Source organism: Cuculus canorus, chromosome 15 (genome assembly GCF_017976375.1).
Source record: "Cuculus canorus isolate bCucCan1 chromosome 15, bCucCan1.pri, whole genome shotgun sequence".
Lineage (NCBI taxonomy): Eukaryota > Metazoa > Chordata > Aves > Cuculiformes > Cuculidae > Cuculus > Cuculus canorus.
In genome coordinates, this window is record NC_071415.1 from 13,337,292 (window position 1) to 13,352,283 (window position 14,992).

General features: G+C 45.1%; 2 protein-coding genes across 8 annotated transcripts in view; one reads left to right on the plus strand and one right to left on the minus strand.

Moving 5' to 3' along the window:
* LOC104065986 (cytochrome P450 2W1) overlaps positions 1–14,992 on the plus strand; it is a 27,644-nt gene continuing 12,652 nt past the window's right edge. For 2 of the 6 annotated variants that reach the window (XR_008452412.1, XM_054080437.1), the window contains exons 1-8: positions 2–329; positions 1,344–1,503; positions 2,796–2,945; positions 3,056–3,213; positions 5,115–5,285; positions 5,914–6,055; positions 6,380–6,564; positions 7,177–7,318. Coding sequence is in view for 4 of the 6 variants with exons in the window: in XM_054080437.1 (XP_053936412.1) it covers positions 147–329; positions 1,344–1,503; positions 2,796–2,945; positions 3,056–3,213; positions 5,115–5,285; positions 5,914–6,055; positions 6,380–6,564; positions 7,177–7,318 (1,291 nt within the window). In the remaining 2 variants the exon portion in view is untranslated. Of the gene's footprint in view, positions 330–1,343; positions 1,504–2,795; positions 2,946–3,055; positions 3,214–5,114; positions 5,286–5,913; positions 6,056–6,379; positions 6,565–7,176; positions 7,319–7,916; positions 8,515–14,992 lie in introns of those variants that run through there. The other 4 variants (XM_054080435.1, XM_054080436.1, XM_009568525.2 and 1 more) reach the window with 4 other exon arrangements.
* The window catches only part of LOC104066008 (cytochrome P450 2W1), a 10,386-nt gene continuing 7,071 nt past the window's right edge, over positions 11,678–14,992 (minus strand). Inside the window, exons 8-9 of one of the 2 annotated variants that reach the window (XM_054080433.1) lie at positions 14,496–14,637; positions 11,678–12,730 (exon numbers count right to left, since the gene is read on the minus strand). In XM_054080433.1, coding sequence (XP_053936408.1) covers positions 12,540–12,730; positions 14,496–14,637 — 333 coding nt within the window. In that variant the 3' untranslated portion in view covers positions 11,678–12,539. The remainder of the gene's footprint in view (positions 12,731–14,495; positions 14,638–14,992) is intronic. The other variant, XM_054080434.1, reaches the window with a different exon arrangement.

A 14,992-nucleotide genomic window follows, 5' to 3' on the forward strand; every position in this document is an offset into this window, starting at 1 on the left:
TAGAGAACTGGGGATGGAGGGGAAGATTATGCAAAGTGTAGTAAAAACTCTGACGCCATTTACTCTGAATAAATATAAAGCAACAATCTGAGCATTCTAAAAATGATGTCGCAGTGGCTTTCCAGAAAGGCAAGCTCTGGCGGAATATGGCTGGCTTCACAACGCTCTTCATCTGTGGGGTGTGCGCGTTGCTTTTATCAGCTGCACTCTATGTTTTAAAAGTTTTTAAACAATCAGCTTTAAATTTGCCTCCCGGTCCTTTTCCTCTTCCGATAATTGGCAACTTGCATTTGCTGGACCTCAGAAGACAAGACAAATCACTAATGAAGGTAAGAATAAGCGTTCTTTGTTTCTGTGGTGTTGGATGTCAGCATGTATCTATTCAAAATTCTCCTCTGGTGACAGTTCTGGGATTATTTTCAGCACCAAATGTATTTTTAAAAAACTGTGATGTTTTAAAGGTTTCAGGATGACCAAGGAAACTGTTAAATCCCAACTCCACAGGGCGCGATGTTAAATATGAGCAGTGCTTACAGGAAAAATACTCACACATTGAAAACTATGAGTATCTGCATCAGATCAGACTGGTGGCCCTAAATTTTGGCATCTTCCTTGTGTTGTGAAATTAAAAAAAAATATTTGGATGTCCGCGTACTCACACTGAAAGGCGGATTCTTAGTTGTGGTTGCCAAAATAGCCCGAATTTCTTATTTGGGTTGCCGTTTTTCGGGGAATGGGAATTAATATAGCATAGCCTGAAGAAGAGATTCAGGAGAAATTGTCTGAAGCAGTGAATGACTTTGACTTATGCAAGACGAGATTCTTCGTAGGAGTCACAGTTGCCTCACATCTCTCTTCCAGGAAAAAAAAGGGAGCGATGTCAATGTATTTAGTCTCCCAGGGCCAAAATGGGGCTCAGCAGGCATTCCCCATGTCAGGACGTGGGGTGCGAATATCCTGCACCTTACACAAAGCATTTAAACACCAGGTTGTTGGCAGCCTTCTCACTGGCTTAGCGTTATGTAGGGAAGAGGAGCTGGCTTTCCCTGTCTCGTTCCTGTCACCATGCCATGCGAGCAGCCTCCGAGATGCCTGTGGAGTGCTTCATCCTCCTGCATCAGGCAGTGCACAGAGGGCTCAACACCCTGAGCTTGAGAGGTGGGAAACTATTTGGATTGCGATTCCTGTTTCTGGCAAGACCAAGTGTCTCAGGGCTTTATCTCTGACATATCTCTACCCCTTCTCGCCACAGAAGGAGGAGGAAAGGCACCTCTTGAGCCACCCCAGCACGACAGACTGCTTCCACTGATGACCTCCATGCTCTGATTTCTCTCTCTTTCTAGATTTCAGAGAAATACGGCCCCCTGTTCACCATCCATTTGGGTTTTCAGAAGGCAGTGGTGCTGACTGGCTACGAGGCAGTAAAGGATGCCCTTCTGAACTCGGATGTGTTTTCAGACAGACCAGCTATACCCATATTCTATCACATCCAACACGGAAACGGTACTGACAGGTTGAAAAGATAAAGACGTGCTTGTTACGCTGTTTCCCAAATGTGTTGTTCCATTTGCAATGGTAGTTAAGAGTTTTGAGCTGCATCCTTATTGCCGAGGGCTACATTTTGTGGGGCTTGGGTACATTTGTTTGTTTTCTGAAGAAAAATACTTCTGGGGATCTTCTTATTTGCCTTATCAACTTTTTTTTTTGCTTTTAGTGGCACTTGGGTCACATTTCAAGGGATTTTTTTTTTTTTTGCAGCGCAGAGGGAAGGAAATTATTTTTCACAACATGAAGGCTGAGGTCCTTATGCAATCTCTTTTCTAGAGTTACTGGGAGCTCAGACAAAGCATGGATCACGCATGACTCATGACAAAGACTGCAAGATCTGGCAAGAGTGTAATAGCATGGGCTGTTTGTACCTCGAACCATTATTTCTGTAAACAGATTTTTGGCGTGTTTCTGAATTGCATGTTAAAAAGTAATGCATTGCCCAAGACTCAACATTGAGAAACAATGAAGAGAATAATCCAGGGCTAAAAGGAAAAGATCTGATGACCTAATATGTGTATATAATGCATATGGAGTGTGTGTGTGTGCAGTTCATCTTGATTTTAAGAATGAGGCCCAGTGTGAGGAAGGGTACACTACGCTACTTTTTTTTTCATACCACCGTATGACGATGTAGACTATGCTCAGCCCCGGAAGTCCTCCTGGAAAGGGGAGGCTTCTGAATTGTACCCAAGCTCCTCTGTGCCTTCTTGGCTGAGCACTTTTTTCGGCCGATGGGTTATCCAACTGCGAGGTGTTCCCCAGCTGTAAGCAAAGGTGCCTCCCTGCCACCCCTCCTTGTTCCCCGGCACAGTATACAGTTCATCCTCAAAAATGCCAGTTGTTCAGTGAAATCATTCGTCCTGTTCGTGACAGAGATGGAGCAGTGTTATCTGCTCCAGGCTTTACTCACTAAAGCAGCTGGGTAATTTTTCTAAGGAAAAACAAGTCAGCTTGAGACAAATACCATGTGTGGAGCTTTTTACTGAGTATGCTGCAAAGAGACAATGCTACAAACAAGCCAAACCCAGAGCTTTGGTGTGAATAGCACCCGGCTGTTTAAAATATTACCTCCTGCCTTTCTTAACCTACCTGGAGTGATGCTTTCCCAAGCCATAGCTCCCCAGTCCTCTCCCACCCAGGCTTCTCCAGGCTGCGAAGTACCTGCACATCCCCGGCTGTGCGTTTGGTGTTTCTGAGAAAATCTCGTATTGCCTCAGCAAACAGAGCATACAATCCCTCCGTAGGTGTGTTCTTTTCTTCTCAAGAGCTCTGGAAGAGGACACGGCAGTTCACCCTAGCCACCATGCGGGATCTCGGCATGGGGAAGCATCTTGGAGAAGAAAGGATGCTTGAGGAGCTTCGCTTTCTCATTGAGTTGATCAAATCTTTCAAAGGTGAGCTAAAGATGGCATTGGGTGTTTCATGCTGCTTTATAAAGCCACTGTGAAGACCTCTGGGTTGATGTAGAAATGACCAGTACAGTTCTTATTTTGTTCATTTCTAGGTGAACCTTTCCAATTACGATTTTTGAATATGGCTCCCACCAACATCACCTTCGCTATCCTCTTTGGGAGCAGGTTTGATTATGAAGACCCAACGTTTCTCACTCTGTTAAGACTCATAGATGAAGTTATGCATCTTCTTGGCTCTCCCTTCTTGCATGTAAGTTCCTCTCTGTGCTGATGTTCTCTCATATCTCATCAGAGTGAGTAGGTGAACCCTATTTACTACTGCTGGATGGTTTTGGAGAGTTGGTTACTAAAACACAATATAAAGACCATTAAAGACCAGGTAATCCACCCCCTCTACCACAGGCACAGATAAGATTTTTTTTATTTGGGTTTTTCCTCCTTCATGAAATCTTCCTGTGAAGGAGGTCCAACATCCCATGGTGGCACTGGGCTGAGGTGCTGATGCGACTGTGGTGGCAGAAGGGATGTGTTTGATTCTTCTGCAACCAGAAAGTGCAATAACTGAGGCTTCCAGCAGTGTGGGACTTGGGATGAGTAGTGTCCAGGAACATCAGTGGACATCCACAGCAGTGTTACAGATGCTGCCATTTGTGTTATAATTTTTAGTCACTTTATTTAGCAAACTTTACAATTTATGGCAAGTTGTAGTGTCCCACGAGGAAAGAGAGCCTAATATAGAACTGGGATCTGGGCGGCCTTCTGTCTTTGGTGTTTCACAGTAACTGCAGGAAAATATTCTTGGAGTGTTTCTCAAAAGTGTTCGTAGCACTTTTGGCAAAGAGTTCAGAAAGATTCCACTTACCTGGCTTTTGATTATTTTGTATTTTTCCAGTAGTACCCAGAATAAAACACAAAATGCCAGCATGTTCTGCTCCCTGCTATTCTCAGTCCAAACAAGTCTCAGGTGGAAGAGACGAGGGAATCAGGTCCCTCTTGAAAGGCATGGCTGGAGTTTCCTTCTTCAAAAACACACCAGTGATAAAACTATTGAAATACTGACTTTATTTGTGGGTGTACAAGGAAGTACATTCCATTTATTTTCTGCTGGATGCTGTGTGAACATCCCATAAGTAACCTCTTGTCTTAGGGACAATCGCAGGTGTATTTGGGGATTACGAGGTTTGGATCTCTTGCTGCAGATGAAGAAACTAGTGAAGTTCCAGGGTAGTAATGCAAAGTACAGACCTGCAAACTTTATATATGGACCTCTCATACCTCCTATCGTGGCATTAAACCAATACCTGCTCATCTGAGCTGCACAAAAAGAGGTTTCCAACTAAGGGCCTCTCATCTGAGCCAAGAGCTCTTAGGAAACTTAATCCTCCATCACAAGGAATAGGGTATTAATTACTTAAGGTAATATTAAAGCAGTCAACCAAAACCTGTTAAAAAAAAAAGATGCCGATGAATTTACTCCCCAAAGCAGAACTATTTACAGGAGTTAAAATTTAAAATGGTACATCGCTTTTCTTTTAATCTCTACATCAGTTTAGTTTTTGCAGAAAACAGCAAAAGTTAAAACCATGTAGCAGGAGCAAGATTTTTGAATATTATTCTGCAGGCGGTTTATTTATAACATTGAGAAACAGTATAAGTAACTCCCCCCCCATGAAATGCAATGCTGAGAACTGAGTGTAATTGATTTATACTCAGTGAAAGTTAAAAATGTGAAAGTTTCTTGTGAAAGTTAAAAATGATGATTCAAAACATAAGTGTTTTGACTTGCTAAACATTTGGGGTTTTGTTTGTGTAATGCGTAATACATTTTGCTTTATTACCTCTTTACAAATGTAATTTCATTGTTTCATGAGTTTACTGTCACGTTCCCTTAATTGTATTTGTTTAATTCATGTTTATGGGCTCTGTCTAGACAAGTCTGATAGGCTCCATTCATTTCTGTAGAGAATTTTTCATAGGAAGAGGCATTTTTATACACTAAATTTTTGTAGTTACCAAAAAAGAGAGGCTTCAATCACGTATCATTTGGTTCCTCATTGAAATGATTTGTCCGTTATGATACTGAAGTTCTAATGGGTAACGGGGGAGTTTTATTTTTTTTTCTATGTATTTTTTTCCTTTTTTTGTTTTTAGATTTTTAATTTCTACCCATTCCTTGGGTTTCTCCTCAAACCTCACAAGATGATACTGAAAAAAGTGGAAGAGGTGTGTGTGATCTTAAAGAAGCGCATCAAGGAAAGCAAAGAGAGTATTAAGGGAAACAACCTGAAGAGCTACATTGATGCACTGGTATTCAAACAAGAGGTATTTTAACAGAATGACAATTCCTAGTGCAGTATCTTCTATATCTTCTGTGTTGCTTGTCTAATGAACATGAGCTATTATGGTCTGTATGAAAATATCTAAATTTTGCATAAACGTCCTCCTCTTTTAATGTTAAATACTGCATATGGAAGGAAAAGCAAGAAATAATTAAATAGACGGTATCCCATGTATGTATAAAACTTGCCCTCAGGTGTCAGCTACAATCCCTTCCTCGCTGGAGAGAAAGAGGGAGAGAGAAAGTCATTTTTCCAGCACACAAATCCCAGGTCCCCGGCTTGAGAAGGCATGGTCCTGCACCTCTCATCAATTTTCCTTAGGATCCACAGTTGGGGAATGAAAGTCCAGATAATGACTACCTAAGGCAGATAAACGTCATGTGATGCTGTAAAATCAATTAATTTGTCCAATTAGTTCATTTTGAGGGGTGAAATCTCAAGTGTAAAAATATTTTTGCTGAAAACTGAAACGTTTCTGTACAAAAATGTCAATGCAGTGCACCTCGGCACTTGTAATTCACACTGGAATGTCTCTGAAGGCTACGTTAGCTGTCCTAGTTCTGTCTTTCCATGCGAACAGCAGTGGTTTCTTTCTTTTTACTTCCCTGAAGGAGCAAAACAAAAGCAATACACTTTTTCATGACGCAAATGTATTGGCCTCTGCACTTGACCTGCTCATGGCTGGCACTGAGACAACGTCTACAACATTGCAATGGGCCATCCTTTTGCTGATGAAGTACCCTGACATTCAAAGTAAGATGCCTTTACAGTTTTGCTTTTCTTATGTAGAGTAGTGAAGTACTCTGCAGTGACTTCAGAAGTGCTGCTCACCTGTAAAAGCTTCATTGTAGCCTCACGTGCATCCAAAATCTGAGCACCTGGAGCCGATCTACCTCCATCCAAGCGTTATACACTGCTATTTAGGACCAAAGGATCTGAAAGTTGTTCTCTATCTGCTCCCAGGGGCTGTGAACCTTTTGCCCTGGGGTAGTCCAACCAATTGCCATTACAAGCTGGGATTTGGAAGTGCTTTACCATTAATGGAATCTCACTTCATGCCTTTCTTTTCCTCTGCAGGAAAGGTACATGCAGAGATTGAGCAAGTTCTTGGCCCTGACTGCTTGCCTACATTCGAGGACCGGAAAAAAATGCCATTTACCAATGCGGTGATCCATGAGGTGCAGAGGTTTGTCACCCTCCTGCCACATGTTCCACGGTGCACCTCCGTTGACACCCACTATAAAGGCTACTTCATCCCCAAGGTACGTGCTGCTCTCCTGGGGAAGAGGGGGGTGCAGTGAGCCGGTGACACACAAGGCACAATGACACAAGGAGTGAAGGAGCTTAAATCACGGGGTTCTTGGTAGGGAAGAACCAGTTCCCAAATCCCCCATCTCCTCAGAGTCCAGACGGATGTCAGTGTGACTTCAGGACTATGCACTCAACCTCCCATTTCCCATAATTCAGTCTTCGTGATCTGCAGACTGTTCCTTGTTGTTTTCACGCTGTTGCCATTCACGCCGTGTGGAGCGGCTCTGCCTCTGGAGTAGCACGGCATTGTCTTGTTGCCTGCTTGAGGCAAGCAGAGAGCAGCTGGGCAGGAAGGATGCACGGCCCATGTCTTTCTTCTGCTTCATAACTCAGGAAGAGCCAACAATCATTGCTGTTTAATCACATATTAGTCATAATTCCAGTAAACTGGGTACCCACATTAAGGGTCACGTGGTCATGTACAAGCCCAGAAATTACTTCTTCAGAGGCAGAACTTTGCTTCTAGAACAGCCCAAAGGGAGAAACAGTTTCGTGGCTGAATGGGCAAAGGCAGAAACTTGCTACCTCCACACATGCTAAAGCAAAGCATGGTTGTGCTGCAGGGAACAACAGTGATTCCTCTGCTCTCCTCTGTGCTGCTGGATAAAACACAATGGGAGACACCAGAGGAGTTCAACCCCAACCATTTCCTTGATGCAGATGGGAACTTTGTCAAGAAGAAAGCATTCCTGCCCTTCTCCACAGGTAACGAAAGCACTTGATCCTACACAGGGCGCTGAGTTCCCAGTGCTTCTCAGAAGATATTAGCCAAGTAGTAGGATCTGAACCTCTGCCGCGAATAGCACAGACATCTGTGGTGGGGATGGTTTAGAAATACCCACCCTGAATTTTGATGACTTGCAAACAGCCCCTCAGACAACACTGGGAGGTACACCGGGCCCTGTCATTTAAAAGCACCACCAGGACCTAAAAAAGACTTAACACCTTCAAGCAACAAGTTAACCTCCCCTCTGCCTCGAGAAGGTTGGCTTATAGCATGTCCCAGACCTTTGTAGGCTCAGGGTGAAACAGCCCTGTTCAAATGCCTGCAGGGGCTTTGAGCAGCCTGATCCAGCGGGAGGTGCTCCTGCCCATGGCAGAGGGGCTGGAATTGGATGATATTTAAGGTGCCTTCCAACCAAAGCCATTCTGTGAGAACCAACAGTGACTATCTGCTGACTATCACACCACACTAATTAGCATTTCTGAGGCCTATGCTGTCACTCATGGGTAGCTGTTGCTACCAAGCAGGAAGGAGGAGGTGTTGCGTTGAGCTGCCATTAATCCATCACTCTACCAACAGCCATAGTTTTGGCATTGCAGGGCGAAGAAACTGCATTGGAGAAAGTCTTGCCACGATGGAGCTCTTCATCTTCTTCGCAGGCTTGATCCAGAAATTTACTTTTAAGCCTCCGTCTGGGGTCAAAGAATCTGAGCTGGACGTGACCGCGGAGGCTGGATTCACCATGAGACCCCATCCGCAGTGTGCCTGTGCTGTGCTACGCCAATAAGCCCAAGGCTCTAAACTGAGAAAAATCCACAGAAATGTTTTATGCAGAGCCTAGCAGACACACGAAGGAGAAAAGAGAACCCTGTGCAATAGATAGAAGTAGTGTCTTCTTACTCAAAGTCTTGCAAGTACTGGCTACGTGATAAAAATAACTGTTGAACAAATATTTTTCTAAGAAGCAAAGGAGGGCTGGTGGGTAAGGTTACCTGGAAAATTCCAGCCAGATGCATCGCTGAAAATGACAGGACAGCCACTATGTTGCACATCAACTACACAACATAAGGAAGTTATTCTAGTTCTGAGCTTCTGGGAGAGGATGCTTCTCAAGAAGCAATATCGGAGAGCAAAATTAAATACAAATGTTGATCATTGCCTAATCCCTGCTCTTTTCTCATTCCCTGCTGCACATGGGGTAAATTATTCCCAGATACCTGCTTTTTCTGTGTCTGATGGATGCTCTTCTGAAACTTTTGAGACTTCTGGTTTTGAATCCCAGATGACAGACCTTGGACTTCTTAGTTTCTCCTTGCTCTGAGGGATGTTAGCACAGTTCCTTGGGAGTCTTTGTGTCTTTCTGGGTACAGGCTCTCCCCAGACAAGGGAATACACTCCCCCTCCTACATTTTGACAAAGGTAGCTCAGATCCGTGAGTACAACTCCTTTTCAGAGCACTGGGTTCAGACAAGCACGTATGCAAACATTGCAAAGACGCTTCTAAAATGCTTTCCTTAAGCAGCATAGAAGGTGGGCAGGTCCAGGTAAAGTGACAGAAAACCTGTCCATCTCCCCTTTCCTTACTTCTTCCAGCTTTCTGTGAGATTTGTCAGGACTCTCCATTTTCCTCACATTCCCATCTCTTCTCCTCTTCCTCTGAAATGCCTACAGATGGAGAGCCATCATTGTCCCCTCATCAGGGAAGGTGACAGGATTCTTTTACAGCAGATGGCTTCTTGGTCAATGAGAAGCTCGACATGAGCCGGCAATGTGCACTCACAGCCCAGGAGGCCAATACTATCCTGGGCTGCATCAAAAGAAGCGTGGCCAGCAGGGTGATTCTGTCCCTCTATTCCTCTCTTGTGAGACCTCAGCTGGAACACTGTGTGCAGTTCTGGAAGCCTCAATGTCAGAATGAGATGGAGCTGTTGGAACGGGTCCAGAGGAGGCTACAAGGATGATCAGAGGGCTGGAGCACCTTCCTATGAGGACAGGCTGAGAGAGTTGGGGTTGTTCAGACTGGAGAAGAGAAGGCTCAGAGGAGATCTTATAGGGACCTTCCAGTACCTGAAGGGGCTACAGGAAAGCTGAGGAGGGGCTATTCATAAAGGCTTGTGGTGATAGAACGAGGGAGAACGGGTATAAACTGAAGAGGGGCAGATTTAGACTGGACATTAGGAAGAATTTCTTCACCATGAGAGTGGTGAGGCCCTGGCACAGGTTGCCCAGGAAAGTCGTGGCTGCCCCATCCCTGGAGGTGTTCAAGGCCAGGTTGGATGGGCCTTGGGCAGCCTGGTCCAGTGGGATGTCCCTGCCCATGGCAGAGGGAATGGAACTAGATAATCTTCAAGGTCCCTTCCCACCCTAACTATTCTATGATTCTATGATTCTTCCTTGGTCTGAAATGCTGAGTGGAGGAGCTGATAGGACTGCAATGGGGGGTGGGTTAAGCCATTGTCCCACAAAGTGTTTGAGCCAGTTTACTCCTTGTCTGCTGTAAACTGGGAAGGAGAAAACTTCTCCTGTTCCTTGCATACTTGATTCTTCCAGGTTGATGGTAAAGATAGCACATATGACCTCGCTGCTAGCCTTGCTTGCAGGTGAATGCAGGTGGGCTGGGGTGCAGAAAGCCCCAAGGTCTCCTTACACAGCCCTGACCTGTGGCTGGCTGGGCGCTTTACCCCAGTAAGGACTGCAGGGTTGGGGTGTCTGTGACTAGGAGGGGTCGTGGTGCCATCTCGTGGCAAAAGGAAAATAGAAATTAAATTCTGCACAACACTTCTTGCTCTGGCCAGTGCGCAGAGAGACTGCTGAAACAAGGCAGGTCTTGTTTTACAAATCTTTACAGTTGCTGCAGTCCTTGAACCTCATCATCATTGCCCTCTGAATGCAGAATCCTCTGGTCCAGCATCATCCAGTGCCAGGGATGCCAGGCTGGGTTACGGGACATGCTGCCCAGCCAGCTGCATGTGGCACGAGCTACACACAGTGTGAGTTGGATTTGTTCAGATCTTAATTCAAAAAACAAGCCACCTGTCCTGCCCCAAGATGTTTGCTTTCAATTCAGGTCAGTGTGTTGCAAGGCACAAACATGTTTTGCAGCTACAGGGAAGACCCTAAGGGCCACTGAGGAATGTGCAAATGGCATTTCCACCCCTGAGAGCCACTGTTTTCTGCTAGATAAATATGTAGCTGAGCCGTAATCAATGTTCTGCCATTGTTTGGCTGAACAAATATATGGGAGGCAGGCACTTTCTTTTGTGGAGATCTATTCAGCTGTCTAATTTAATGTGCTTCCGCCCATCTGCTAACACAGGCACAAGTAGAATGCACTTCTCAAAGGAATCAAAGAAACCTGTTTCCCCTGGATGTTCGCACCTGGTAGCTCGTGGCTCTTGTTGAGACACAGGTATTACACAGTCTGCTGGATTTCTGTACACTGCTGCCAGCTCTGCTCTGCCTGCTGGGGAGTGCCGGTGCAGAAGGTGATGTCCAAATAGAGCAGGTTCTAAAGGCTGCTGTGCAATGTAGGAAGGGATCCACGTCTCTCAGTCAAGACCCTGAGAGCCCATGGAAAGGGGTCAGGGATGAGGTTCCATCAGTGAATTCATGCAGATTTGAACCCAGCCCGGTTTTGCCCCGTGGAACACGAGGGTGTTGCCTTATCAGTCTTTTTAGCTCATGTTACTTTTGGAGGAAACTCAAGCAGGAACAGCCCTGGCCTCTCTGAAGCCAAAGGCAAAAGTCTTCTTTTATTTCAGAGAGGCCAAGACTTCCTTCATTGAGTTGATATGTGGCTCCTCTGTTGCTTTACGTATCTTTCCCCACCTTCCCTGAAGAAGACCCCATCCTGCTGCCACCACTCCTCAAGAGTGACATTGCCAGCAAGTGATGCTTTGGGAGGGCAGGAGGTGAGAGGCTCAGGGCCTAAGGCACTGAACAGAAGGACAGCACCAGCATCAGTGAAGCTCTGGTGGCAACCTTTCATTCAGCCTCTCTGCAACCAAAAGTTGAAGACATAAAAGTGAAAAAAACCAAGGCTGTCCTCAGGACTGACTGGTAGCTCATAGCTGAGCACAAAGAGAAACTCTTTGCCCTGGAGAAACCACTCTGCAGATACAGAGGGTCTCCTGTTGAACTGTTTTTCAGTAGGATAAGGGTATGCAGAACCACTCACCCATGAGACATAAGTAAAACTTAAAATATTCATTACCACTCTGAGCTCAGGATCAACCTTTCATGGCATTTGCGTTGCTGTGTAAAGCAAAGTTGGGTGGTGGGCGTATAAAATATAATGAAGACATGGGATTAAAACTTTATTGGGTTCCCATGAAAAGGGAAACAATTTGATAAAGCACATGATAACAAAATGCATATGGAGAAGTGACAATTCGCAGGCAGATAAATGAATGAAAAATTGCCAGCCCATCAACTGGAATAAGATTGCGGAATATGATGGCAGATAAGAGTGCTACAGACAGGGAAACCAGCCAGATAAAGCTACAGAAGAAAGGAAAACAACCAAGCCCAGGTCTCATCTAATCCATGATCCCAATTCTCTTTGGATGTGTGCATGTAATACAAGCACTATGATATAAGACACCACCTGCAAGGCTGGTTCCAATGGTCAGGCTCTCACAAATCCTAGAGTGGCTGCTGATGTTGGCTCTTAATGTTACCCCGGAGGTCCGAAGAGAGGAACAGTGTCTGTTCCTATTTAACAAGGTCAGGAAAGACAACGATGCATAAAACTAGAAATGAGTCTGGTTTATTTCTTTCATGATCAGTTGCTGGTACAGCTCTTATGTGGCTTTATGATTTAGACTGCAAACTTCGAAATGTTGATCTTGTTTCATTCAGGCTGTGAAGCAGTGTTGGACTTGGTGGTAACGGGTTTGCAGACTCTGGGGCATTTTTCAGAACACTGTTCTAAGGCAGAAATAACTTTATCCTCCAATGATCTGAATTGATCTGGTTTTTCACTCGCTGTGTTTGACTTGGCTGCCTAGCCTGGTAGAATTTGCTAGAAGCTACGGATAATAAGGGAGCCTGGAAAAGTTCGGTTCAGATGTGCAACCCATGGTGCAATTCTGGGGCGAAAGAGGGTGATGTGGAAGGATGGGAGGTGGCAAGTCCTAGCATAATTAAGGTGGGTCCAAGAAGCTTCCCTAGGTGTTGGGTTGCTCTTCAGCAAGACTGTTGTTATTCACGCAGGATAGCACAGGTTGCTTGAGGCTGAGGCCTTAGTGTGAAAGTTGTTTGGGGGACGGTAAGGTCCAAGTCAGACTCTGAAACTCCTGGCTGGGGCTGAAAAGTAAATGTCTGCAGCAACCCTACAAAGAAGACAAACAGCTCCATCTTGGCGAGGCTTTCTCCAATGCAGTTCCTTCGCCCTGCAGATAAAAACGTTGCGTTTACTTGATGGAAAGATCAAACTAGAATATTTGCTATGGGACACATTAGCATCTGAGGTGTTGCAATGGAAATGGTAATGAAACCTCGAAATGCACCAGAGTTAAAGGTAACTGTCCCAGTCACACTGGCATGGTGTGCCTGCCTGCTCTCTTTCGTCACACAGCTACCTGCAGCAGCAACTCATAGCCATGTTTCAGGGTTATTATGCATTTATGATGCACCTTCCCCTCTCCTTAGCTCTTCCAACCCTCTCGGCATCTTTAAAGCTTAAAAAGCCACCTGATAAAAAAAAAATGCCACCTCGTCTCAAGGTGGAATGGTTTGAAACTCACTTTTTTTTCTGTGGAATTTCTCCTAACATCCCACTTTTAGAAGAGACTATGTTTCTTCTTTCCTGTTCCCTCTTTGTGCTAGATTCCCAGCCCTTGCATCATAGTCCCTGTGTGGTTGAAGCACTTGGTGGACAGCACAGACAGGCTTCTTAATGCCAAAAGTCACTGCTGAGGGTCTATTGCTGGAATCCCTTCAAGTCACTCTTTCAGAGGAACAGCTGGAATATGTACAGTTGCATGGGAGGATTTGTAGGATCCTGGAGGAAATCTGCCTTTATAGTACTTAATAGGCTCCTGCAGTGGTGGGATTTGTTAAACTCCCACCAAGACTGCTCCATCCAGCTGTGCCTTTTCATAATGCGCGCTCCTGCAGCCATGGAAGGCACGGGATGGGGGCAGGCATTTCTGGAAATGAGCAGCCTTTGGAAGCATTTATGGCTGTCAGGAACGCAATGTGTAATTTCTTCTTTTTGAAAGATATTTCTTATTTTTGAATGCCTCAGGGGACAGTTTCCGATATCTAACAGCTATTCCTACCATTAATTCAGTTTGAATCCTGAGGGGTTTGGGTTTATAAACCTCTAGGGAAAAAATGTTAAACATATTCTGCAGGTGAAACTGAGATTAAAAAAGCAGAAAAAAAAGTTTGTGACTCGACCAAAAAGGCAGATGAAGGTAGTGTCATGATGGCAAACGCTCTGTCACCTCCCCTAACCATGGGGCTGTGCCACTCCCTCGAAAAGAACAGGTCTTGCTAGGAATCCTTAGGAGCTCTTAGTAGTGCCACTGGAAGAATCACCATCCAAGGTGATTCTTAGGAATTATCCAGGGTTTGGATTTAAGGTTTCACAGTGAGAGCAGTATGGTTTGATGCACTCTGTCCCACGTTGGGTCTCTGCCGGCTGTAACTCCCAGCCAAGGTGCAAGCCTTGTTGGGACTCTCTTCCTTGCCTCTGGTGGGCAATGGATGAGGCCTTGTTGAGATCCATTGTCACATGAGATTTGCCTTAAGACAGGACTTGAGGGTTCCTGGATTGTACCCTTACTTCCAGGAGAGCTCACAAAGCCCTGTGCTTAGCTTTGCCGGCAGCCCCACTGTTCCTCTCTGGTTATCTATCTACTCCTGACAGCTTTGAGGCATTTTTCCACCTTCTTTTGAATGCAATATATCCCTTCATCTTCTCTCTTGTTAAATCCTTAGGAACCAACCCAGAAGATGGGAGAAGTGTGCTCAGAGAGCAGCCTTTTGCCTGGATGTGGCATAATAGACTCCATCCGGTTACCTGGTTATTTATTGACTGAGTTGAAGGCAGTACTTAATCAGAGACCCAATTAGTGTATATTGCAATAAAATGGTCCTGCCTCAATAAACTGGTAGCTTCAGCTCTGTGCAGATCAGCCCTTTAGTTACCTATGGAGAAGGGCAGGAAAGCATCTCTCTTTACGAAATTCCCTTCAGCATCAAGGAAGTGGTTGGGGTTAAACTGATGTGGCGTTTCCCATTGCGTCTTGTCCAGCAGCACTGAGGTGAGCGACGGGATTACAATTATACCCTGGAAGAAAAGTATACGAAGGCACAAAAGATAGCAAAAATGCTCTGATTTGGTCCATTTTTGTGGCATACACTTCAGTGCCCCAGGAGATTTGCTCCATCTGGGGTTGGTGGAGACCCTGAGGGTTTTATCCCATCAGCCAGTAGAGAGAGAAGTCAGTGAGATTTTCGCAGCAGTGCCAAGGATTGCAGGCAATCCCCACATGGTGCTGTGAAAGCCTCAAGCAGAGGGTCAGATCCTATAAATTCCCTGGCAGATGCTGCATGGTGCAGATGGCATAAAGGAGGTAAACCAGGGTCACTTCTGCAGTGAGGAAATCCTGAGCATGAGAGGTACTGAACTGAGTCCTACTGAA